We start from the raw sequence: 27,343 nt of genomic DNA, 5'->3' as shown, positions 1-27,343 counted from the left end.
CCTGACCTCGTTATCCACCCGCCTCAGCCTCCCAAAGTGCTGGGATTACCGACATGAGCCACTGCACCCAGCTGATTTCCTATTAATTCTAGGACTAACTACCTGAAAATAGGATAATGCCTTGCAGCACTACATTAATATACTCATTTTTATTGTCCCGTGTTTCTGAGGGTAACAACTTCCAATCTCCTATCTTCTTTCCTGACTTTGACTTCCTATACCGTCAGCTCTTCAGGGCCATCTTGACACTAGAATAATAATAATAACATCATGTTCTTAGACAAAGACTGATCCACTCTCAGAAATAAGGTTAAAGGTTATTTTATGTGATTCTTTTTTGTTTTAATATGATTTACAAAGAGGTAGAGTCAATGTTGAAGGATCAGCTATTCTAAATTTGATCCTTCTATTGGAATACTAAAAGGTATTTGTGAAATAATCACGAATAATCTTTATAACATTAAACATTGCAAAACCCAAATGCAAAATAGTCCTATTTAACTTAAAGTCTTTCATATTGTTCTGTTCTGCCATCCTTCTATACATTTGCCCTGAGAGGACAGCAACAAGGAAAGAATATGTAAACACTTTAATCATTTCTAACTTGCCATCTGTGACAATTCACCGTGCTGAAATCAGAAAGGATGGAATCACTTTTCCATTTCCTTAAGGTCACCAAGGACAGACAAGCTCAGGACATACTGTATTTGTCAGAAGCAAAAGAGATGACTGGTGAGGTGGCAGTGACAAATCTGTTCTAGGCTCAGCTCATTTTACTGAAGAATATGTGTCCCCTCCTGACATTTATCAAAAGAAATTCAATTTTATAAAAAGAAGGATGTCAAATAATAGCACATTGCTAACACTCATTTTGTTGCTGTCAGAAGGGCAGATGGGGGCAAAAAGGGAAAAGGGCGGATGGAAGAGAAAGTTATTCCAGCAAGAAACAAACAAGGTCATGCTAATAATATACTTATAGGCTTGAATATATTTCTAAGTAAAGCACCTATTTTTGAGATCCATCTTAGTGCCTGGTTCACACCTTAGAATACCAGTTTTCATTTCTTCCAGACAGAAGGAATGACATAAAGCAGGTTGATTTGTGGGGTTTGTGTTTGTTTTTGGTTTTGTATTTTGTTATTGTTTGAGTGCCATTCTGCTGCACCAGGAAAGAAAGCTAATGAAACCTGGTAAAACCCCAGGTACAATGACATGCACCCTGTAGGCATGCAATCAATAGTTCTTATGGTGATGATGATGTTTTTCTCTGGCAGAAAAGGGTATTTTGGGTCAAAAAAATAACCCAAAAGTTGTGACGGAGGTAACAGAAAAATAGAAGTCAGATTAAAATCAAAGGAAGAAATTCTATCAGGAGACTAGTAATGAAGCTGACAATATACTGTAACAAGTAATAGTGTTTTACCATACTGCATAAAAATATTAGATTAAGATACAAATTAAATATCTTTCTCAGTGAGGGGTTTCTGCAGAACATAAACAATTAAGCTGCTTCCTGGAGAAGACAGGAAACTTGATTAACAGATCCAAAAGGACAGCCTAGGGAAGACGGGTTTAACACTAGGAGGTGAAACACCAACTGTTATCCAAATTGACTTTTCCAGAAACGTTGGATAATTTCAATCAAAGACTGAAATACACTCTTTTCTTTTTAAGTGTCAGTGTTCTCCAGCCTTGAACTAGTCATTGGGTTTAGCAATAAGAGCCAAAGGAGGTTCTTATTAAATAAATGCTACTGGTGCATATGTTCTAGTCACCGTCTCCTGAGGTGAATATGGAGACACTACGAAAATTGAACCATGAAATAGGGTTTTGCATCTCTATACCAAAATTTCAAATATCTGGAGGTGTCCTAGCTCATGGTGGTTAAGCAGGAAGCTTGTGGGAGTACAGGAGGCTACAGGAGACGCCAGGAGTAAAATGACCTATTCTGAGTCCTATAAGGTGCTTATTTGATGCAATCTAAGACGGTCTTATTTAGAATAGGGACCCTCAGAAGCTGCTAACGTAAGTCAAAGAAACAAATACTTCTGTGCATTTTTCCCCACAAATAAGGGATTATCCTAAGCCTGTAGGCATTAAACCAGGAATCCAGTAAAAACCAGGCTTATGGTACTCCAACCCCAAACTCACTTACTGTCCTTGAGATTTTCAGATCCAAGGTGCTAAAAGTTATGCAGCATATTTTAAAATGTATCTGTTATCAAGTGCCTTTCATTGAACAAAAAAAAAAAAAAATCAAATTCAATAGTACATAAACAAGATCTTTCTGCTCCTTCTTGGAAGATTTTTAGAAGAATTGAAGTCATAGAGACAATCCTCTACATGCCATTAATATTGCCATCTTCACATATTATTACCAGTATTATTACCAGCACAGCTTTCAAGGTTTGAAATTTTGCACTGGGCTGGCCTTAACATTTGGACAAATCCTTTTTCAATATAGGGAATAAAAAAATAAATCAAAAAATAAAATACATTAATGTGCAATTTTTTTTTTTTTTTTTTTTTTTTTTTGAGATGGAGTCTCACACTGTCGCCTGGGCTGGAGTGCAGTGGCACGATCTCAACTCACTGCAACCTCCGCCTCCCAGGTTCAAGCAATTCTCCTGCCTCGGCTTCCTGAGTAGCTGGATTACAGGAACCCACCACCACGCCCGGCTAATTTTTTGTATTTTTAGTAGAGATGGGGTTTCACCATGTTGGCCAGGCTGGTCTCAAACTCCTGACCTCATGATTCTCCTGCCTCGGCCTCCCAAAGTGCTGGAATTACAGGTGTGAGACACCATGCCCAGCCAGTATGCAAAATTTTAACCCTTTAAATTAGAGGTCAGCAAACTTTTCCCATTAACAGACAGTAAAATATGTTCTGCTTTCCATCCCATACACTCTCACACAACTAATCAACTCTGCTGTTGCAGCACAAAAGCCGCCATAAACAATACAAAAACAAATAGGGGTGGCTGTGTTCCGATAAAATTTTCTTTACAATAACAGCATAAAACTTTGGCTTCAGGTCATAGTTTGTTGACCCCCACTTCAAAATATCATGTCCCTCCAACTCCCATTTCTTTCATTCACCTTCTATCACAGAGTCACAGCTTTGCACTCACAGTGTAGCCAAGTTGTAGCTACAGACCAAACATTGTAAAGAAATACCTCAAGGGAACTTGAGAATCACTTAAAACTTTGTGCTAAATCATGAATGAAGTATTCATTAGGAAACACAGTTAACAACCCATCCCCCAACCTGCTTCCTGGGCCATCTTTCTAAAAATGCAAATTTGATCCCGCAACTCCCTAGCTTAAAATGCTTCACCTGCAACAGAAAGCCCTGGCTCTTTAGTTTTTCACAATAGGCTCCTTTATGGCTGGTCCTGCTTTCTTCCCCTCCTTATTTCTTTTCATCCCTTCCTTCTCACGTTGTATGCTTCAGCTACACAGAAGGACTTATAATTTCCAGAATGATACCTGCTCCCTTGCCTTTCAACCCGTACACTTTTTTTTTTTTTTCCTTAGATGGAGTTTTACTCTTGTCGCCCAGGCTGGAGTGCAATGGCGCGATCTGGGCTCACCGCAACCTCCACCTCCCGGGTTCAAGCAATTGTCCTGCCTCAGCCTCACGAGTAGCTGGGATCACAGGTTCCCACCACCACACCTGGCTAATTTTTGTAGTTTTAGTCGAGAACGGGTCTCACCATGTTGGCCAGGCTGGTCTCGAACTCCTGACCTTAGGGACTCTGCCTGCCTTGGCCTCCCAAAGTGCTGGGACTATAGGTGTAAGCCACCACGCCCAGCCAATCCATACACTTGTTACTCACTCTCCTTGAAGCACTCTTCTCCACACATCCCTGGCCTTGCCAGCTCCTTGAAGGCTGACCTTAGGTGTCTTAAGGACTTCAACTCCCAGACACTTCTGCATACCTCCATTATAATATTTTTACTGCTGGCTGTGTGTGGTTCCTCACACCTGAAATCCCAGCACTTTGGGAGGCCAAGGCAAGAGGATTGCTTGAAGCCAGGCATTCAAGACAGCCTGGGCAACATAATGAGACCACATCTCTACAAAAAAATTAGAACTTAGCTGGGCATGTGGTACATGCCTGTAGTGCCAGCTACTTGGGAGGTTAACATGGGAGAATCTCTTGAGCCCAGGATGTCAAGACTGCAGTGACTCGTGATTACACCACTGCACTCCAGCCTGGGTGATAGGGCAAGATCTTCTCTAATAATAATAATAATAATAATAATAATCCTGCCACTATCTACAGATGATTACTGGTGCAGATAAATTTAAAATTCTTGGCCATGCGTGGTGGCTCACACCTGTAATCTCAGCACTTTGGGAGGCCGAGGTGGCCGGATTGCTTGAGTTCAGGAGTTCAAGACTAGCCTGGGCAACATGATTAAACCCTGTCTCTACCAAAAATACAAAAACTTAGCCGAGCATGGTGGCACATGTCTGTGGTCTCAGCTACTTGGGAGGCTGAGATAGGAGGATCGCTTGAGCCCTGGGTGGTAGTGGGGAGGTTGTAGTGAGCTGAGGTTGTACTAATGCACTCCAGACTCCAGCCTGGGTGACAGAGTGAGATTCCATCTCAAAAAATATATAAAAAATAAAAAATTTAAAATCCTTGAAAGCTGAAACTGCATTTTCTTGTAAGCACATGATATCCCTCTTAGGGTCCTGCTCCCCCATCCCTCGAGCATGGAAATAAAGAAAAAATCTTGAGTCCCTTCAGGGGAAAATTCCAGGCACCACACTATCCTTGAGAAATAAATAAATAATCCACTAATCAATAAGGTAATAATAAGCTTAAACAATAGCCACCCAAGTAAGAGTCATAAAATGTTTGGTTCCCTGTAAAAACTGAAGATAACATCTTGACATATGTCCCTGAGTTGTTTTTCAGAAACCTGTATGCCCACAAGATGGAAAATGCTGACCCCCGTCACACAGACCTCAAATAAGGGAGAACTGAGGACTGAACTCTGATCGTTGTCCCTTGTTCTTAATGTCTTCATGAGGGGCCTAGAGAGGGTCATCATGCCCATAGATCAAATCTTAACATTCCTTTCTTCTGATCCCAAGTTTTTAGACAAAGCATTGCTTCCCTAACCAATCGTAAATCAAACAATCTGTCAACTTCTCTATTACTTGTAAGCGCCCACTTCCAGATATTCTGCCTTTCGAGGCAAAACCAATGTATAACCTCCATGTATTGAATTACGTATGATTTTGCCTATAACTTCTGCTTTCCTGAAATGTATCCCTTCCTTTAACAACCCTTGCTTGTAAGCCACGGGAGAGTTTGGGTCTTAAGTGTTAGCTACCCAATTCTCCTTGCTTGATGCCACGCCATAAATGCCTCACTTTCTCTCACTGCAAATCTCGGTGTCAATGTCTGCCTTTGCTGCACCAGGTCGGCCAACCAAAGTTTGGTTGGATAACACATGGTACCTGGCACGTTGAGAATAATCCCTAATACTTATTAAATGAAGCCATCAATTATTTAATTTCTTTAAGAAACTTTTGGACTTTCTACTTCAGAATATAACTTCAGTTATTCCCAGCTGTGGGCAATTTATTTTCTTTTGTATATTGTCTATAAATGATACCCAAACAACTAATAGGAAAAAAAAATTATTAATCAGTTAAACAGGTAAATTATTAATCAGAATTCGTAGCTGAGACTCTATAAAAACAGACAGGTTAACAGGAGAAAAATAAATAAAAGTTGAATAACATGTATACCTCCAATATACTTGAAAGGGATACTCAGGGAAATCTGAAAGAGTAAAATCTCCAGGCTAAATCTCAAGAGAAGATCTCAAAAGGGTTGTTTAAACTTCAGCTTATACTGTCCTTTGTTGAAATAAAAAGAGAAGTTTATTGGGAAAGGCTGAGTATGGGAGATAAGAAGAGTATAGTATGCAAGATCAAAGTTTGTTATGCAAACTTAAGTCAGTCCCTTCTCCATTAATTAAGAGTATATTGTGATTTAGTCATTCTCTTCCTGGTACTGAGAGCGAGACACCCTTACAAATAAAGATTTTCATTATAGACATAAATTTCTCTTACAAAAGGGTAACTTCTACTCTTTCTGAGTTTCTCCTGTGTCTGCTGTTTCCCAAAATAATTCAGCTCAAAAAAATTATATGTCGAAGAGGCTTATCTGGGGTGGTGTCTTCTGGTCTTTTACAGTCACACTTTAAGATGACGTGTTCTGAACCCCATCAATATAAAAACATCTTAACTTGATTTAAATTTTATTTCAGGTTGAAATTAGACATATAGCCTTATGTTGTCATTATTGTTTTGTTTCTTTAGCGTGTCAACAACCTAAAAGGAAGAAGCTGAGGCAAAATTAATATACGTAGAGAGTTTCTTTGGGCCAACTTTGCAGATTGCAACACAAGAGTACAGATTCAAGTTGCCCTGAATATACTCCAACAAGCAGTAGTTACAAGTGGAATTTTAAAGGCAAAGGTCAGGAGATCGAGACCATCCTGGCTAACATGGTGAAACCCCGTCTCTACTAAAAATACAAAAAACTAGCCGGGCGTGGTGGCGGGCGCCTGTAGTCCCAGCTACTCGGAGGCTGAGGCAGGAGAATGGCGTGAACCTGGGAGGCGGAGCTTGCAGTGAGCCGAGATCGCGCCACTGCACTCCAGCCTGGGTGACACAGCGCGAGACTCCGTCTCAAAAAAAAAAAAAAAAAAAAAAAGGCAAAAAAGGGAGACGTAGAGTGGGCTGATACAAAGTTGCTTGTCAGGAATTCTCATTGGTTCATGAAAATGACACTGAGTAGTTAATGGCTATACATTTTTAGCTACAGGATGTGGGCTATAGTGTCTGGTGTGGTATTATTAGCTTAATTTATAGCTACTTGTAGCAATAACAAGCAGTTTCAAGAGATTAATACATAGCTCAAAGTGGGAAATAGAACATTATTGCAGTCTCATTTTAATGTCTCTTTGGGTCTGATAAGTATAGTCTTTTTTTTTTTTTTGAGATAGGGTCTCACTCTGTCACCCACACTGGAGTGCAATGGCACCATCTTGGCTCACTGCAACCTCCACCTCCCAGTCTCCCAAGTAGCTGGGACTATAGGCTTACACTATCATACTCTGCTAAATTTTTGTGTTTTTTTGTAGAGATGAGGTTTCACCATGTTGCTCAGGCTGGTCTTGAACTCCTAAGCTCAAGTGATCTGCCTGCCTCCCAAAGTGCTGGGATTACAGGCATGAGCCATCGCACCAGGCCAGGACCTGATCATTAAAAGGCCTCAGATAAAAGTTCTTTTCTCAAGAGACAATCTTAGGGCCACTTGCTGCGTTATCTATCAGTATTAATAAAGCCATTTTGCATTTACCCTATAAGTAGAAATATTTTCTCAGCTAGTCTCTTAACAGCCAGGTTTTTTTATTTGAGAAGCAATTCAACATTTATGGGGTCTACAGAAGATATGAACAAATGCTATATAAAGACATCCCTCATAACAGACTATAGAAAAAAAAATATGCTTTAATGCATTATCCATATACAGCATGTCACTCTGGGTTACTAGATTTTAGGCTTTCATAATCTTTGAACTATTTTATGACTCTTTGTAATTTAAAAGTGACAAAGACCCTCCCCTTAGGCTCTTTTGAATCTTCTTTTAGACTAAGTCTCACCCTTCGTCTCATCCTTGCCCCACCTAGTCCATTTTAGCAAGAATCCTGTTGAGTCAATATGGCAAAAATCCCCTACCCTTAGTATCTGATCACTATTGATAGCTGATCAAATTCCTCTTCCTTCATCCTCTTTATCTTATCACAATGGACTGCCTTTAGCAAGAATCCTAAGTCTGTGTAGCAATAATCCCCATAGCCTTGATGTTTCCTCTTAGTAATTTTCTATCCTCTGATCTCTGCCCTTTTCCTTGGTCATAAATCCCCGCTTTTTCTTGTTGTATTAAGAATGGGGTTTCACTCTATGCTGAGATCTCTTTTTCCCTATTGCAATGATTCCTGAATAAAATTTGCTTTTATCACTTTAACTTTCTGTCTGGCTGTGGTTTGCTTTGACAATAGACATGCATATTTTGTCTCACAGAGTGGAGTTCAATTGACTTCCCATCTCCTATGGGGGAAAAAAAACAGTTTTGCCTCTATTTGTAATTCCATTTCTTTACTCCATAGAAAAGTGTGCCTTTGAATTTTCCTTTAAACCAATTATAATATCTACCCGCCTTCCTTACTGAATGAGTCAAATAAAAATTTTAACGCAAGCTCATTTGTATACCCATATGACAGTCATGATATTACCTTTTCTAGAAAATTATCTTTTAACAATTTTGGAAGTTCCACTGAAATGCCCAGTGGATTTACCTACCAAAGCCAGGTAACCTTTGCAGGCAGAGAAATGTACTTCATGGGCAGTGTAAGCCCAGGTAGATCTTTTCTTGGCTCACAGAATTGAATCCAAGGTGGCAAGAGAACTTTGCTCACCGTTTTTCTCATCCTAATTCTCCTCTATATTAATTTTACATTTTTGGTTTTGGGTTGTTTACTGTCAGTAAGTTATTTCTCGTTGCTGGAAGTAATGGTTGGGAATTTACTTTTATGATCTGATTATTTGATGATCTCTGTAAATGAATTAATAGAGATCTCTGCTAGGTGAGAGATAGCAGAGAATCTAGTGTGTTAGTCCTTTCTGTTTATCTGTTTTCTATTTTGAGCTCTTGCAGAAACCAAATTAATGCTTTAAGAATTCAAGTTCACATAATTTAGATAAATTTTTTGGCAAATGAGACAAGCTTAATATTACTGCTTTAACAAAAAATGCTTATGTCTTCTTTGATTTATTAGAGAATGAGAATAATATAATGTAGGTGCTTATGCTACTTGGATATGTTTTTCCTAATCTTAAACAGGTTAACTGATTGAATAAGCTTGCCTTAATTCTACTTCATTTTTAAGATGCTTACAAATATAAATTTATATTTACCCAGACTGAATCATTATTGTGATAAACTTTATTTCAACAATAATTATGTTTTGTGTATGTCAGCTTCCGGACAATTTTCAAGGTCTGTAAGTAACTTAAAACCTTGGACCAATGGTAAGTTGAGTTAATTAATGGAGAATCATTAGATAGTGAGACAGTATCTCAAGATAGTAAGATAGAATACTGAAACACTCATTACTACTCATAATTTCAAGTTTATATCCCTTTACTTCTTATTTTCATGGGACTATCTCTCTGGATCTGTAATGAATGTGCTGCTCATTTCTGCCACTTTAAGGAGTGTATAAAAATGATATGTGTGGCTAAGGCAAGCTGTATTGTGTGTATTCACAAGTTCTGCTAGTCTGCTGCAAAATGCTGGTGTGACAGTGAACAATTATCCACTCTCCAGGTCTCTCTGTGAAATAGAAGTGTGTTACTTTGGGTACAAGTTATAATGAATATGTGGCTTTGGCTATATTTAGGAGCCATAGTTTCTGACAAATACAGCTCTGTGTGCTTCCATTTTTTGAGGAAAAGAGTAATTTTGTCCCAAAGGAGTAGAATATTTTTGGTCTCCAAACCCCCTTGTGCTCTTTAAGCTTATTGAGAACCACAAAGAACTAGAACTGCCTCTGAGATTTCCCAAAGGACTCCCATAAAGTCACAAAGATTTGGTCTTTTACCTTCTAAAAAGAGAGATGCTAGAAATAATTAGGCTCGTTTAATATTATTAGGTCTAAAAACAAAAGAATGATACCGTAAAATATGGTGCCTTGACAAGCCCCTTTTTTTTGTTGTTGTTGTTGAGACAAGGTCTCACTCTGTCACCCAGGCTGGAATGCAGTGGCATGATCTCAGCTTATTGTACCCTGACCTGCCAGGCTCAAGAGATCCTCCCACTTCAGCCTCCCAAATAGCTGGGACCATAGGCACATGCCACTATGCCCGGCTAATTTTTGTATTTTCTGTAGAGATGGGGTTTTGCTATGTTGCCCAGGCTGGTCTTGAACTCTGGGCTCAAGCATCCTCCCATCCTGGCCTCCCAAAGTGCTGGGATTACAGGCATGACCCACCACGCCCAGCCTCTTGACATGCTTTGAACTAAAAAAACAGCCTCAAAAACAAAGTCTCTCGGACCTTCTCCCACCCTCATCCTCTGTCCCCCAATCACAGTCCTCTGCCTCTCAGACAGCAGAGGGAGAGGCTTTCTCTGAAGTTCCCTTATGGGACTACAGGAAGTTCCTCCAGACAGAACGCAATTGTCTTAGGTCTTCTCCCTATAATCTCAGAAAACAAAGAAGGTTAGCTTGCTGGAATGATGACTAGATTGGACACCATACCCAAAGCCCAGATAGACTTTCTCCCAGGCTATTGTTTGTTCTTCACCCCTAAAAATCATTTACTTTTCCTCTAAAATTGCCTACCTCCCCCACTCCCTCTCCCCTATGAAGAGGGTATTTAAACTTCAACCGTCTGGCCCTTCTTGCAGTAGCACACTTCGGGTGACTCCCGTGCACTTGCACGTTAATACATTTGTATGCCTTTTCTACTGTTGATCTCGCTATTGTCGTTTTGTTTTATAGACTCAAATTCTTGAACTCCCAGGGAGTGGAAGAAAACTTTCTTTCATCCCTACAGTGTGTTATTATTAATGAGTTACATAGAAAGAGGTGTCAAATTAAAAAAGATACTTACACTTCTCTAGTTTAAATTTATATGGGTAAAATCATCACAAACATTTTACAAACTAAAATCTATATGTGAAGTTCCTAGAGATTTGTCAATGCCTTCACTGCCTATGACATTGTTCTATTTATCAGAGTTCAGGTGCAACTCTGGCTGATAATAGACAATAGACAATGGTATACAGTAGACAGTCATAATTTCAGTTATTTTTGGCATGCCAGCTTTGTTAAGATATAATTCACATACAACGCACTTTAACCATTTAAACTATACAATTCAACCAGGCACGGTGGCTCATGCCTGTAATCCCAGCGCTTTGGGAGTCTGAGGCGGGAGGATTGCTTGAGATCAGGAGTTTGACACCAGCCTGGGCAATATAGGGAGACCTCCTCTCTACTAAAACTTTTTAAAAATCAGCCAGGTGTAGTGGTATATGCCTGTAGTCCCAGCAACTTGGGAGGCTGATAGGGGGATCACCTGAGCCTGAGAGATCAAGGCTGCAAGTGAGCCATGATTATGCTATTGCACTCCAGCCTGGGAGACAAATCTAGACCTTGTCTAAAAAATGATAATAATAATAATAATAAGGTGTATAATTCAATGGTTCTTAGTATATTCAGTTATGCAACCATCACCACAATCAATTTTAGAACATATTCTTCACTTCAAAAAGAAATATTATAACCATTAATAGTCACTCTGCATTTCCCCACTAAGCACCAACCCAGATTTGCCTATTTGGGACATTTCATATAGATGGAATCATGCCTCATGTGATCTTTTATAGCTGGTTTCTTCCCCTGAGCATAACATTTCAAGGTTCATTTATATTTTACCATGTATCATTACTTCATTCCTTGTTATTTGCAAATATTATTCCATTGTACAAATATAACATTTTATTTATCCACTCATCAATTGAAAGACATTTAGACTGTTTTCACTCTTTGCTTATTATGAATACTGATGCTATATAAATTCATTTACAAGTTTTTGTGTAAACATGTTTTCATTTCTCTTGGATGTATACTTAGAAGTAGATTTTCTAGGTCATATGGTAATTCTATGTTTAATCATTTTTATGGCAACCCTATGTTTAACTATCAGATTGTTTTCCAAAGTGGCTGCACCATTTTTCAGTCTACTAGCAGTGTATGAGGGTTTCAATATCTTTACACCTTACACAACACTTGGCCAGTCACTGTGGCTCATGCCTGTAATCCCAGCACTTTGGGAGACTGAGGAAGGTGGATCTCTTGAGCACAGGAGTTTGAGACCAGCCTGTGCAACGTGGCGAAACCACATTTCTACTAAAAGTACGGAAAGTTAGCCAGGTGTGGTGGCACGCGCCTGGAGTCCCAGCTACCTGGGAGGCTGAGGTGGGAGGATCACCTGAGCTCAGAACGTTGAGTTGTGATCGCACCACTGCACTCTAGCCTGGATGACAGAATGAGACCCTGTCTCAAAAAAAACAAAAAAACCAAAAACCACCGCAACCAACAACAAAAACACTTCTTATCTATTTGATTACAGCATCTTAATGGGTATGAAGTGCTATCCTATCACCTTGAGATTTACTTGTTTTTTTTCTCCCTAATGACTAATGATGTTGAACATCTTTTCATGCGTTTATTGGCCATTTATATGTCTTCTTTAGAGAAATGTTAATTAGAATGCTTTGCCCATTTTGTATTTGGGTTATTTTATTATTGAGTTGTAAGACTTCTTTATGTATACTAGACATAAGTTCCTTATAAGACATATGAGTTGCAAATGTTTTCTCCATTTTGTGGATTGTCTCTTTACTTTTTTGATAGTGTCCTTTCAAGCATGACTGTGGTGAAGTCCACAATTTTCTAATTTTTCTTTTGTCAATTGTGTTTTTGGTGTTACATCTAGAAAGGCTTTGCCTAACCCAAGGTCACAAACCCAAGGTCATACCCTACATTTCATTCCAAAAATTTTATTGTTTTAGCTCTTACATTTAGGACTCTCATCCATTTTTAGTTAATTTTTGTGTATGGTTTGAGGAAGAAGTTCATCTTTATTCTTTTGCATGTGCATATCCAGTTGTCATATTTGAGAATGATGCCATTTTACCAAATATGACCATGTTCTTTTAAGTAACTAAGGTTACATGTAAACCTCGTGAAACCAATGCATGCAATGTCCTGTTGGGTAAGCTCACCTGGTACCTGACTTATAGGTTTCCCTGCCTTCCAGGTAGGTACAGAAGGTCACTTTCTGGCAGGTCCAAAAGTCTTAGCATCTTTTGGGGACCTGGAGAAGAAAGCAATTCGTCTCATTTACAGGAACTGCAAGGAAATCTGATGATGAGTTCTTACCTTGGTTTCTTAGCCCCAGGATAGTAAATAATGAGAGGTTTTAAAAGCCCATTCTGAGATTACTTATAAAAACTTCCAGCAAAGCAAATTTTAGGTCTCTATGGTAAAGGAATTTGCTTGCTACACCTGTATATATAATCAGGCCAGATCTGCCAATGTTGAGAGAGGAGGAAGGGAGAAACCAGTTAGGCAGCAGTTAGGGTGGGTCCCTGGTTGAATTCTTTCAAACAAAAGTACAGCCTGAAAAATCAAGCTGCAGGCACAGATAAGGGAACTTGCACAGGGGGCTTGCCTAAGACGTGCCCACCGATGCACAGATAAGACAGGCTACACAGGTGACTTGCCCAAACATTCCTGCAATGGAAAATTTCGTCTTCTGACACATGCACAGTGAAGGGAACAAAGCAATATGGAGTAATTCAAGCTAAAGGCCCGCATGCGCACTAGGAGGATGCAACGGGGTTACCAGAAATTTGTGCCTTACGGAAATAAAATGCCCAGCCCTCATCGGTTTCTTATAAAAGCCTTTGTATTCAACTGTGAAAACAGCAATCCTCTTTCGGGTCCCCTCTCTGCAGTGGAGAGCTTTCTTCTTTCGCTTATTAAACTTTTGCTCCAACTTCACCCTTGGTGTCTGCGCTTCTTAATTTTCTTGGTCATTATACAAAGAACTTCGGGTGATACTTTGGGCAATGAGAAACTGCTAAATTGTGGTGCATTGGCGAGACTGTAACCATGTGACTCTTTGTGATCAAGAATAATCTTTTGAGATTATTTTTTATTAAAAGAGGAGAGACTATACAAAAAATTGTGTTTCAATGGAAAATTATGGATTATCTACACACAACATGCCTTGTGTTACCTAATCTAGCCTTTTTAATTTTTCTTAGAGACAGGGCTTTGCTCTGTTGCCCAGACTGAAGTGAAGTGGCATGATCATCACTTACTGCAGCTTGAACTCTTGGGCTCAAGTGATCCTCCCTCCTCACCTCCCCTAGGACTACAGGGATGTGCCACTATGCCCAGCTAAGTGTTTGTTTATTTGTTTTGTAGATTTGGGGCCTCTCTCTGTTGCCCAGGCTGGTCATTAACTCCTGGCCTCAACCGATCCTCCCACCTCAGCCTCCCAGAGTGCTGGGATTACAGTTGTGAGCCACTGTGCCCAGCCAGTCAGATTCTAGCCTTTATAATCTCTGAGCTAGTTCCTTCCTTTTACCTCGTTGCACTTCTGAGAGCAACATAGGTCACCAGCAGCTGTACTGGAGCCACCCGCGAAAATTCGGCCAGGGTTCTCGCTCTTGCCGCGTGTGTTCAAACCGGCACGGTCTGATCCGGAAATATGGCCTCAATATGTGCCGCCAGTGTTTCCGTCAGTACGCGAAGGATATTGGTTTCATTAAGTTGGACTAAATGATCTTCCTTCAAAGGATTATCCAAGGCATCTACTCAATGAAAAACCATGATAGTTCTTTGTACATAAAATAAACATTTGAAAAAACAAACAAACAAAAATCTCTGAGCTATTTTACAACTCTTTGTTAATGGATAGACTACACATTCTGTCTTGTCTGATAGAGTTTCAGTGAACTTATCTCCCCTCTCAGGAAAAAAATACTTTTGCCTTTTTCCATTCCTTTATTCCATATAAATCGGTACCTTTTGACTTTTCCTTTGATCCAGTATAACATTTGCCTGCTTCCCTTATCAAATAAGTAAAATCTTTCACACATGTTCATTTTTTCTCTGTATGAGAGTCATGATTTTACCTTTATTTCAAAAATTACCTTTTAACAATCCATTACAAAGTGGGATAGAGATGAAATCAGATACGAGAGAAAAAGACCCATGAAAACGCACAGGTTTAAGATGTACCTCGTTTCGACTCTGCAGAGACAATGAAACGAAGTATCAGAGAAGTTGATTTGCCCAAAGATACAACCAGGAAATGGGGGTGAGACAGGGTGAAGGGTAAACAATAATTAATGGAAAAGAAAGTAAAATGACACAAAACATATGAATAAGTGCTCAATCCCATAATGCTCTCAAATCTTTTTATAAAAAGACCTATCATTTTTCATCTAAGAGAGTGGTAAAGAAATAGAAGCGTGGTACTATTCAGGGCAGGTAAGTAGGTAGCAGGAATAGGCACATTTCTGCTTTGTGAATAAGTGAGCAGGATAAACTCTTTCGGAGGCTATTTAATAAGATTTAAATACAGGTATCCTTTAAACCAGTATTTCTACTTTTAGATGTTTAATGGGTGAAATGCTTGCACAAGTATGTGATGATATATGTTCAAGGATGCTCATTTTCAATATTGTAATAGTAAGCTTGGAAGCACCCTAGATTTCCATCAATAAAGGGCTGTTTCAGAACAACATATCTAAAATCGTGCATTTTTTGTTTAAAAATATACATATAGTGGTCATCTTAGAGGTATGGGACTATAAAATTTTGTACTCCACATTTTTTGTTTTACATGTTTGTATTACTTTTGCCGTATTAAAAAAAAAGTAACAATATACCTATAAGAGAATCCAATCTTTTTAACTTGATACAGTATCATGTAAATGAACTCATTTTTTCAATGCACCAATGGAAACTTCTCAGTGGAGGTGGAGAGGGCTGTAGAACAGCACTCTGAATTGGACCTCCATGAAGTAGGGCATAGTTATTACTCACTGGTCACTAAGAACATTTTCTATGAGATGTGCACAATATCCAGACAAGAATTTTAACAACATCCACACTCCCTGCCTGAGCCAATGAAACCCTCTACCTAATCAATTAACTAAAGAAGGTCTTGGGGCAAATAACTATGACTGAAGAATTCATGAACTATAGAATGTAGGTGTGTGTGTGTCTTTTGACTGTAGTTCCCACTGAAGAGTTGCTGAATGATGAATTAATGCTAAATGATCCAGATACACATCATATAAATAATCACTTATAAATATTATTCAAATGAAATTTATCTACTTTAAACAGCTATTTGTGCAGTTAATTGATTTTAAACAGCATATACTTCTAATTTCAAAATAGGCTGATTTGAAGTAGAGTCTTTAGTAGGTGCCTAGCATATTATGATTTTAAAAATTTAAATCTTAAGTTACACTAAAATGCTATAAGAAATGGATTTCATCAGGCAACTAAACCAATGTCATGGGTCACTATTCGTAAATACCATGACAAATAATAACGATTAACATTTACCACAGACTTAGTGCATAGAAATAATTTCTGTAAGTTATGCCTGCAAGCAACCCAATGATGTAGGTAATGATTTATCCTGGCTTAACAGAAGTTAACCAAAGATACGGAGTGAGAAAATGAGGCCAGGGAGTTCTCTGGGGCCTCTTTTATAAGGGTACAATCCCATTCATGAGAACTCCATTTTCATGACCCAGTCACATCCCAAAGACCCTGCCTCCTAACACCATCACATTTCAGGTGAGAATTTTGCATAGCCATTTGGGAAGGGAGGACACAAATATCCAGGCCATAACAAAATTCCTCATTGAGGTTATGTGTATTGACTAGATAACAGAAACTCAACAGTTTCCATCCCAAATTTGTTTGCTATCCAATATAGATAGTTTTGTTTTTGTTTTTGTTTTGAAAGAGTCTTACTCTGTCACCCAGGCTGGAGTGCAGCGGCACAATCATAGCTCACTGTGGCCTTAAACTTCTGTGATAAAGTGATCCTCCCACCTCAGCCTCCTTAGTAGCTGGGACTACAGGCATGTGCCACCATGCCTGGATCTTTTTTATTTAATTAGTTAGTTATTTTTGTGGAGACAACGTTTTGCTTTGTTGCCCAGGCTGGTCTCAAACTTCTGGCCTCAAGTGATCCTCCCACCTCAGTCTCCCAAAATGTTGGGCTTACAAATGCGTGCCACAGCATCTGGCCTTATAATTTTTGATTTATATTCACAATAAAGCTAAAGAGGACATACATGTATTGTGGAACAAAAAGCACACAAGGAAGCTGTTCAGATGTCTTTTTTAAATTTTTACTTTTTAATGTTTTTATTGATATGTAATATTTGAACATATTTATGGGATACATGTGATATTTTGTTACATGAATAGAATGTGTAATGATCAAGTCAGGATATTTAGGATATCCATCACCATCAGCATTTTACCTTTTTTATGTGTTGAGAATGTTTCAAGTCCTTACTTTGAGCTATTTTGAAATGTGTAATACGTAATTGTTAAATATAGTCACCTATATAACTAGAGAATATTAGAACTTATTCTAACTAACTGTATGTACCCATTAACCAACTCTGCTTTACTTCCCCCCACACACATTCCCACATTCTTCCCAGCCTCTGATAACTGTCATTCTACTCACTACCTCCACGAAATCAACATTTTTATGAGCATATGAGTACATGCGATAATATTTGTCTTTCTGGGTTTTGTTTTTGTTTTGAGACAGGGTCACACCCTGTAGCCCAGGCTGGAGTGTAGTAGCACTATCACAGCTCACTGCAGCCTCCAATTCCCTGGGCTCATGTGATCTTCCCACCTCTACTTCCTGACTAGCTGGGACTACAGGCACGTGCCATCATGCCTGTCTAATTTTTGTATTATTTCGTAGAGATGGGGTTTTACCATGTTGCCCAGGCTGGTCTCAAACTCATGGGCTCAAGCGATCAGCCCACCTTGGCCTCCCAAAATGCTGTGATTACAGGCATGAGTCACCATGCCTGGCCATATTTATCTTTCTGTGTCAGGCTTATTTAACCTCCAGTTTCATCCATGTTGCTGCAGATGACATTATTTCATTATTTTCTATGGCTGAATAGCATACTACTGTGTAAATATATGACATTTACTTTATGTATTAATTCATTGGTAGACACGTAGGTTGATTCCCTATCTTTGCTATTGTGAATAGTGCAGCAATAAACATGAGGGGAGTATGTATCCCTTTGATATGCTGATTTCCTTTCTTTTGGATGAATACCCAGTAGTGGGATAGCTGGATTATATGGTAGTTCTATTTTTAGTTTTTTGAGTAATCTTCATACCATTTTCCATAATGGCTGTACTAACTTACATTCCCACCAACAGTGTATGAGAGTTTTCTTTTCTCTGCATTGTCACCAACATCTGGGTTTTTTTTGTATTTTTTAATAGTCATTTTTACTGGGGTAAGATGATATTGTGGTTTTGATTAGCATTTCCCTGATAATTAGTGATTTTGAGCATTTTTATTATACCTGTTGGCCACTTGTAATCTTCCTTAGAGGAATGTCTATTTAGATCCTTGCCCAACTTTTAAATGGGGTTGTTTGTGTTTTTGCTGTTGAGTTGTTTCAGTTCCTTGTATATTCTGGATATTAGTCCTTGTCAGATAAATAATTTGCAAATATTTTCTTCCATTGAATAGGTTATCTCTTTGCTCTGTTGATTGTTTCTTTTGCTGTGTGGAAGCTTTGTAGTTTAATATAACTTCATTCGTTAATTTTTGGTTTTGTTGCTTATTTTTCTGGGGTCTTAGCCATAAAATACTTGCTTAGGCCAAAGTCCTAGAGTATTCCCCGGTATGTTTTTTTCCTAGATGTTTTATAGTTTGGGGTCTTTTGTTTAAGTTCTCAATCCATCTTGATTTGATTTTTGTATATGGTGAGAGATAGGGGTTTAATTTCTTTCTTCTGCTTATAAATATCCAGTTTTCTCAGCACCATTTATTGAAGAGGATGTCCTTTTCCCCAGTGTGTGTTCTCCACACATTTGTCTAAAATCATGTCTCTGTAAATATGTAAGTTTGTTTCTGGGTTCTCTATTTTGTTCCGTCGGTCTGTGTTTCTCTTTTTATACCAATATCATGCTGTTTTGTCTACTATAGCATGATAATGTATTTTAAAGTCAGGTAGTGTGGTGCCTCCAGCTTGGTTAGTTTTGCTCAGAATTGCTTTGGCTATTTAGGCTCTTTTTTGGTTCCATACAAATTTTAGGATTTTTTTTTTTCTATTTCTGTGAAGAATGTCATTGGCATTTTGATAGGAATTGCTCTAGTAGTATAGTCAGTTTGCAATATTAATTCTTCCAATCCATGAGCATGGGATGTCTTTACATTTGTTTGTGACCTCTGCGATTTCTTTCACCAGTGTTTTATAGTTTTCCTTGTAGAGATCTTTCACCTCCTTGTTTAAATTTATTACTAGGATTTTTGTTTTGTTTTGTTTGTTTGTTTGTTGTCGTTGTACATGGGATTTCTTTCTTGATTTATTTTTCAGCTACTTCATTATTGACATTATTGGTATATAGAAATGCTACTGATTTTTGTATGTTGATTTTGTTTTCTGAAACTTCACTGAATTTGTTTATCAGCTCTAGGAGTCTTTTGAAGGAATCTATAGGGTTTTCTAGATATAGAATTATGCTGTCAGTGAACAGAGATAATTTGGTTTCCTCTTTTTCTATTTGGATGCCTTTTATTTCTATCTCTTATTTGATTGCTCTGGCTAAGACTCCTAGTAGTATGTTGAATAGAAATGGTAAAAGTGGGCATCCTCACTTGTTTTAGTTCTTAGGAGAAAGGGTTTTAGCTTTTTTCCATCAGTATGTTAACTGTGGGTTTGTCATAGATGGTCTTTATTATATTGAGGTATGTTCCTTCTGTGCCTAGTTTGTTGAGTGTTGTTTATCATGAAGGGATGTTGAATTTTATCAAATGCTTTTTCTGCATCTATTAGATGATCATGTAGTTTTTGTCTTTTGTTCTCCTGAGGTGATATATCACATTTACTGACTTACATATGTAGAACCATGCTTGCAATCCTGGGGTAAATTCCACTTGATTGTGGTATATTATCTTTTTGAGGTGCTGCTAGATTTGGTTTGCTAATATTTTGTTGAGGATTTCTAGATCTATGTTCATTAGGTTATTGACCTGTCATTTTCTTTTTGTGTTGTGTTTTTGTTTGACTTTGGTACCAAGGTAATACCGGTTTTATAGAATGAGTTAGGGAGAATGCCCACCTCTCCTCTTTTTCAGAATAGTTTGAGGAGAATTGATATTAGTTCTTCTTTATTAGTTTGGTAGAATTATGCAGTAAAGTCATGTTTTTGGCTTTTCTTTGTTGGGAGACTTTTTAATTTGTTTTCAATCTCACTATACTTTATTGATCTGTTCAGGTTTTCTATTTCTTCCTGATTCGATCTTAGTAGTTTGCATGTTTCCAGGGATTTATCCATTTTCTCTAGGTTTTGCAGTTTGATAGTGTATAGTTGTTCATAATAGTCTCCGATGATCTTCTGTATTTCTGTGGTTATCAGTTGTAATGCTTCCTTTTCATTTATAATTTTATTTGGGTCTTCTTTCTTTCTTTGCTAGTCTAGCCAGTGGTTTGCCAATATTATTAATCTTTTAAAAAACCCCACTTTTTGTTTCTTGACTTTTTTGTATATTTTTAGTACCATAGGTTTTAGTATGCTGTGTTTCCATTTTCACTTGTTTCAAGAAATTTTTGGCTTCCTTCTTAATTTCTTTCTTTCCCTTTCTTTCTTTCTTTCTTTCTTTCTTTCTTTCTTTCTTTCTTTCTTTCCTTTTCTTTTATTTATTTATTTATTTATTTATTTATTTATTTATTTGAGACAGTCTCACTCTGTTACCCAGGCTGGAGAGGTATGGCACAATCTCGGCTCACTGCAACCTCCGCCTACCAGGTTCAAACAATTCTCATGTCTCAGCCTCCAGAGTAGCTGAAACTAAAGTCATGTATCACCACATCTGGCTAATTTTTGTATTTTTAGTAGAGATAGGGTTTCACCATGTTGGCCAGGCTGGTCTCGAACTCCTGGCCTCAAGTGATCTGCCCACCTCAACCTCCCAAAGTACTGGGATTACAGGTGCGAGCTACCATGCCCAGCCTGATTTGCTTCTTAATTTCTTCGTTAACGCAATGGTCATTCAGGAGCATGTTCTTTAATTTCATGTATTTGTACAGTTTCCACAGACCTTCTTTGCTTTTTATTTCTAGTTTTATTTCATTGTGGTCAGAGAAGATACATGATATAATTTCAATTTTTAAACATTTGTTGAGATTTGTTTTGTGTTCTAACATATGGGCTACCTTGGAGAATATTCCACGTGCCGATGAATGCGTACTCTGCAGCTGTCGGATGAAATGTTCTGTAAATGTCTGCTAGGTCCATTTGATCTAAAATATGCAGTTTAAACCAAATATTCCTTTGTGGATATTCTGTGTAGATAATCTATCAGTTGCTGAGAATGGGGTGTTGAAGTCCCCAACCATTATTATATTGGAGCCTATTCCTTACTTTAGAGCTAATAATATTTGTTTTACATTTCTGGGTGCTCTGGTGTTGGGCGCATATATATTTAGACTTATTATATCCTCTTGCCCAGGCACAGTGGCTCACACCTGTAACCCCAGAGCTTTGGGAGGCCAAGGCAAGAGGATCACTCAAGGCTGAGTTACAGACTAGCCTCAGTAACATAGTGAGATCCCATCTTACACAAAATTTTAAAAAATTAGCCAAGTGCAGGGCATGTGCCTGAGGCTGAGGTGAGAGGATTGCTTGAGCCCAGGAGGTTGAGGCTGGAGTGAGCCATGATTGTGCCATTGCCCTCTAGCTTGAGTGACAGAGCAACAGAGAGGTTGTGTCTCAAAATTTAAAAAAAAGAGAAAAAAAAAGATTTTTATATCCTTTTAATGAATTGATATCTTTATCATTATATAATCACTTTTTGTCTCTTTTTACTGTTTTTGACTTAAAGTCTGTTTTATATGCTATAAATATAGCTACGTCTGCTTATTTTTGGTTTCCGTTTGTGGAATATTTTTTTCCATCCCTTTGCTTTCAGTCTATCTATGACTTCACACGTGAAGTAAGTTTCTTGTAAATAAGACATAGTTAAGTCATGTTCTCTTACCCATTCATCCAGTCTACATCTTTTAAGTGGAAATTTTAATTTGTTTACATTCAAGGTAACTGTTGACATGTGAGGACTTATTTCTGTCATTTTGTTAATTGCTCTCTGGTTGTTTTGTGTATCCTTTGTTATTTTCTTCCTCTCTTATTTTTTATCTTTATGGTTTGGTAATTTTCTGTAGTGGTAACATTTGAGTCCTTTCTCTTTCTCGTGTGTGTTTTCTCTATTCGTTAGTTTTATCCTTTCATGTGTTTTCGTGATAGTAGATATGGTCCTTTAGCTTCCAAGTACAGAACTCCTTTATGCACTTTCTTGTAGGTCTGGTCTAGTAGAGATGAATTGCCTCAGCTTTTCCTTGTCTGGGAAAGTCTTTATTTTTTTCTTCACTTATGAAGGGTAATTTAGCTGGGTATAGTATTCTTGAGTAGCCAATTTTTTCATTTAGCACTTTGAATATATCACTCCACTCTCTTTTGGGGCCTGTAATTTTTCTGCTGAGAAGTCCATTGTTAGTCTGATGAGGATTCTCTTATATGTGCCTAGGTACTGTTCTCTTGCTGTTTTAAAATTCTTTGTCTTTGACTTTTAACAGTTTGGCTACAATATGACAGGAAAAAGTCTTTTTTGTATTGTATCTATTTGGGGATCTTTGAGCTTCCTGTATTTGGATGTCTAAATCTCTTGCTAGACTTGGGAAATTTTCAGCCAATATTTTGTTAAATAGGCATTTCTATGGCATTAACTTCTCCTCACCTTCTGGGACACAAAACATTTGGATATTTTGTCACTTTTGATGTCCCATATATCAGATAGCCTTTCCTCATTCTCCTGTATTTTTTTGTCTGATTGGATTATTTCAAAAGACCTCTCTTCAAGTTTTTCAAGTTTCTTCTGCTTGATCTAGTCTATCATTGAAGCTCTTGATTATATTTTTAAATTGTATTTATTGATTTCTTCAGTTCCAGGATTTGTTGAGTTCTTTTTTATAATATCTATCTCTTTGGTGAATTTCTCATTCATATATAGTGAATTATTTTTCTGATTTGATTTCTTTGTATTGTTCATCTCCATTCTTCTGTATCTCACTGAGCTTCTTTAATGTGATTTTTAATTCTTTCTCAGGAATTTCATAAATTACTTTTTTTTGAAATCTGTTGTTGGAAAATTATTATATTCCTTTGGAGGTTTCATATTTCCTTTCTTTTTCATGTTTCCTTTTTCTTTTTTTTCTTCTTTTTTTTTTTTTGGTGGTACTTTTGTTGTTTTGTTTTTTAGATGGAGTCTCGCTTTGTTGCCCAGGTTGGAGTGCAGTGGTGCGATCTCAGCTCACTGCAACCTCCGCCTCCTGGGTTCAAGTGATTCTCCTTCCCTCCTTCCTCAGCCTCCCCAGTAGTTGGAATTACTGGTGCCCACCACCACACTCAGATAATTTTTTTGTATTTTTCGTACAGACGGGGTTTCGTCATGTTGGCCAGGCTGGTCTTGAACTCCTGACCTCAAGTGATCCACCCACCTTGGCCTCCCAAAGTGCTGGGATTACAGGCGTGAGCTACCATGCCTGACCTCCTATTTCCTTTCATTGACATTTGCACAACAGGTGTAACAGTGTCTTCTTCTATTTTTGGATTGACTTACACATGTGGAAGACTTTCCTGTAAGTGAATGTATGGTGTTGGTTGGGTAGGGCACTTTTGGTTTGATTGTGGGTTTGTGCAGTAGTAGTCTCATATGATTTCTTCAGCTGTAAACTCAGTCAGTGGTGTTTGTGATTTTCTCAGTAGCTTGGGCTCTGGTTGTAAATGGAAGCTGTGGTGAGGTTTTTCTGGGGACAGGACAACCCTCAGGCTTCCAGGTGGCACTTGCTGTCCTGGTTTCCTTCCTTCCTTCCTTCTTTCTTTCCTTCCTTCCTTCCTTCCTTCCTCTTTCCTTCCTTCCTTTATCTTTCTTTTGTCTGTGATGTTCTAAGCAGGCTATTCCCTAGGTCCCCAGGTGGCACATGCAGGTGTGTGCTGGTGGTGGTGGTGATGGAAGGCTGGACGGGCCCATCTTCAGGACCCCATGAGAAGTTCTCAGATGCCAGTAGTTATAAGGCAGGGAGATCCCCAGGCCTCCAGACAGCATGCTTGGTTGCTGGTTGCTGGTTTTCTAGGCCTGTTGTTAGGCCCTTTGCTTGTGTGCATGTGCGCCCGAGGCAACTGTTGGGGTGGTGTGGTCCCAGGCTCCCAGGTGATGTGCTTGGGGCACTGAGGGGATGGGTCTGTTTTCAGGTGCCCTGTTGGTCCATATAAGCGTCAGCTTTGGTGGGCGGGGCAGGCCAGGCCCCCAGGCCTCTGGAAGGTATGATAGAGTGCCAGCAGTGGCAGGTGTTCTGGGGCTATTAATAGGCCCCCTGTTGGTTTGCGTCTTCATGTGGGTGACTGATAGGATGGGGTAACCCTTGGGTCCCCAGGTGGAAGGTTTGGGAACTGGGGGGTGTAGTGCCAGTCTGGGTGGGCCTATCTTTAAGCTCTCCAATGTTACATATGGCCACAGGCTGTGGTGAGCAGTGTGGGTTGATCCCCAATCCTTGGGCAGTGTGCTTAGGCAGGGATAGCAGCAGTGGCAGTGGGTAGCAAAAACCCGTCCTGAAGGCATATGCAAGTGTGCAGTAGCCCTGCTGGGGGGAGGGGTGCTATGTGTGGCAGCTATCCCAGGAAGGTGGGGTTCAGACTCTGGACAGTATGTACTTTGGCTCCCAGTACGAGCAGTGGCTGCAGCAGCTGGCAAGGATAGCCTGGACTCCGGGCATATGCAAGTGCATGGCAGCCCTGCTGCTGGGGAGAGTGTTAGGGTTGTTCTCTGTGACCACAGCTCGAGGTAGATGGATTTCAGTCTGTGGGACATAAGCACTTTGGCTCCCTCCTCCCTAGTGTGCTGCATCTCCCTCTCCCCAGTATACAGGACACTGTATGGGCTAGATTGCTGGGGACCCTGCTGTTCTGCTGGTCCAACTGGCATCTCAGTTCTGTAGCCCTTCTGGTGGATGTGGGGAAATGTCACTGGGACTCCAGGGAGGTGGAGATGCAGGAGCTGTGGGGTGCTGGGACGGGATGTAGCCTGGTGGAGGTTGGGCTCTCAAAATGGTGTCATGCCGCAGCTGCCTGGGAGGTAGGGGATAGGGTGGTGTGAGACCCACTATGAGCTCCCTCTCTGGAGCAAAACTGTCTTATGGACTCTAGGGAGCTTCCTATGCCAGTCTCAGGGCCTGCAGGACTTGAGGAACTCTCCCATGGCTAGCATTACGGAAATCTGTGGTAAGGATGTGGACCACTGGGGATCTTGCACTTCCCCTTTCCTTGCACTGAGGAGCCTCTCTGAGCTCCCAGCTGATCCTGGCTGGGCTGTCGACTTTACCTCTGGCTCCTTCAGTGCCTCAGGTTGTTTCCTGTCACTTTATTAGATTCTAGCTTTCTCTCTTAGATGTTCTGTTCCAAGTGTGAATATCTACTCACTATTTTGGTTCTTTGTGGAGGAGCCGAGTGTTTTGTGCCTCTAGTCAGTCATCTCAAAACATCGCTGCTCAGGCTTCTTCTTTTTTATTTTTTTCTTAAATAGAAACAGGATCTTGCTATGTTGCCCAGGCAAGTTGGTCTTGAACTCCTGGGTTAAAGCAATCATCCCACCTCAGCCTCCCGCAGCGCTGGGATCACAGGCATGAGCCACCACACCTGGCCCAAACTTCTCGAGAGTAGTAGTGTTTAGCTTTTGTCTTCTGTGGTGTAATTATTCTCTAATAGCTCGAGATTGAACTTTGACGTGATAAACAGTGAGCGTATGCTACTGAGAGATCAAAAAGATTGGAATAATTCACAAAGGGATATAGGAGACTCCATTTCCTAGGAGGTCCTCAACAAATATTTAATATTTACCTACCTAGAGTAAATGTAGGCGGGGATACCCTTGAAGCTAGAACACTAAGAGGTGGCACTTTTGTGACTCTAATTCTTGAGAAAATTTATTTTTCCCCTTCGTGGTTGGTTATAACATCGAAATGGTTAAATGAAACTTGTTCTGATTTGGTATTTGTCTGCCACCCTCCCCTTTAGAGAAACTGATTTCTGAATAATTTCTCTTGTACATGCGTTTTAAAGGTGTGTAATTAACTGGTAACAGGTTGTTAGGTAGCTGATGAGGTGTGAACTAGCCACTAATTTGTTTTCTTTATTTACAACTTTCCCTGCTCTTGAAGATGACAGCATGATGTTTTTCATCCCCTGCTTTCTTCACCAGATTAAAAAGTGATTTGTGAAGCCATTTTTAATTCCTCAAATTCCATTAAAAAGGAATCTCCAAGGGAGTCTTAATCAAGACATAATAGACACTAAAATGTGATCACACAACAGCACTTCTAATGTGGCCCTATTTCGGCTATAATGTTAAGCGTTTGTCTCTAGTTAACTGAACTCAGCCCTAACACTGACCTACAACTTCTGAAATGAAATAACCCCTATGCAGTTGGCAATTACTTTATTGTAAATGTTTGCAGCTAACATACTTTATTGCTTTAGAATTTAACATATACCCCCAAAGGGATAATTAGTTACCAAATTATTATTGTATTATCAGTAAAATAGTTTGCTTTCCCCTTCAAATGGCCTTTTCTTCTACTATATATATATGTTACACACATATATATATATATCAGTTTAAGAAATTAAAATGGAAACATAATGAAATGAGAATCATTAAAAACACCATACTAGAATACTGAAAATGCAGCTGAAACAGAAATGGTTAAATGTAGAATTTGTACGTAACCAAAAGGGGTAATTTGAAACCAGGGAGCATATTGAGTTATTGGATGAGTTTGATAAGACAAATGAAAATAAAAACTCTGTTCTTGAATTTTTAAAAATATAACCAAAAGTAAGCTACAGAATATGTAAAGAATATATCATGCAGAACTCCCCTTCACCCTTGAATAGACAGTTAACCAACATACAACAAAGCACAGATGTTAGATATGTGGCAACATTTTCCTTTCTACCTGTCAGAGCCTACATTAGTACTCCCATCGAGAACATTGTGGCCTCCAGGATACTATTTTCAAATGCAGATATGTCTCAGAGCATCAATGCTACAAGTTGCTATGGTGATCACTTTTGTATGATAATAATAACCAATGCTCACTGAGTTTTAGATTTATGGCAGGCACTGTTTTAAGTGATTTATAGTATTAACTCCTTTAATCTTCACAACAATCCTATAAATCCCATTAGGACTCTAAGAATCCTGTTAGGATTCTTATTTTATAGACAAAGGAACTGAGGCCAAGTTTTTATTTATTTATGTTTTTTTGAGTTGGAGTCTCACTCTCACCCAGGCTGGAGTGCAGTGGCA

The 27,343-nt window shown here is 39.0% G+C and overlaps 1 protein-coding gene across 1 annotated transcript; it reads left to right on the top strand.

Moving 5' to 3' along the window:
- Positions 1 to 14,244: 14,244 nt before the first annotated feature.
- On the top strand, positions 14,245 to 14,546 carry LOC101003239 (40S ribosomal protein S29; the record flags this gene model as incomplete). Its single annotated transcript, XM_003896487.4, has 1 exon — positions 14,245 to 14,546. A coding segment is annotated over one exon (213 nt), but the record flags the coding sequence as incomplete, so codon positions are not given.
- Positions 14,547 to 27,343: the final 12,797 nt, after the last annotated feature.

The sequence above is a fragment of the Papio anubis genome, chromosome 4, assembly GCF_008728515.1.
Source record: "Papio anubis isolate 15944 chromosome 4, Panubis1.0, whole genome shotgun sequence".
Lineage (NCBI taxonomy): Eukaryota > Metazoa > Chordata > Mammalia > Primates > Cercopithecidae > Papio > Papio anubis.
Note: the sequence above shows the minus strand (reverse complement) of the source record. Positions and strands in the feature narration are given on the sequence as shown.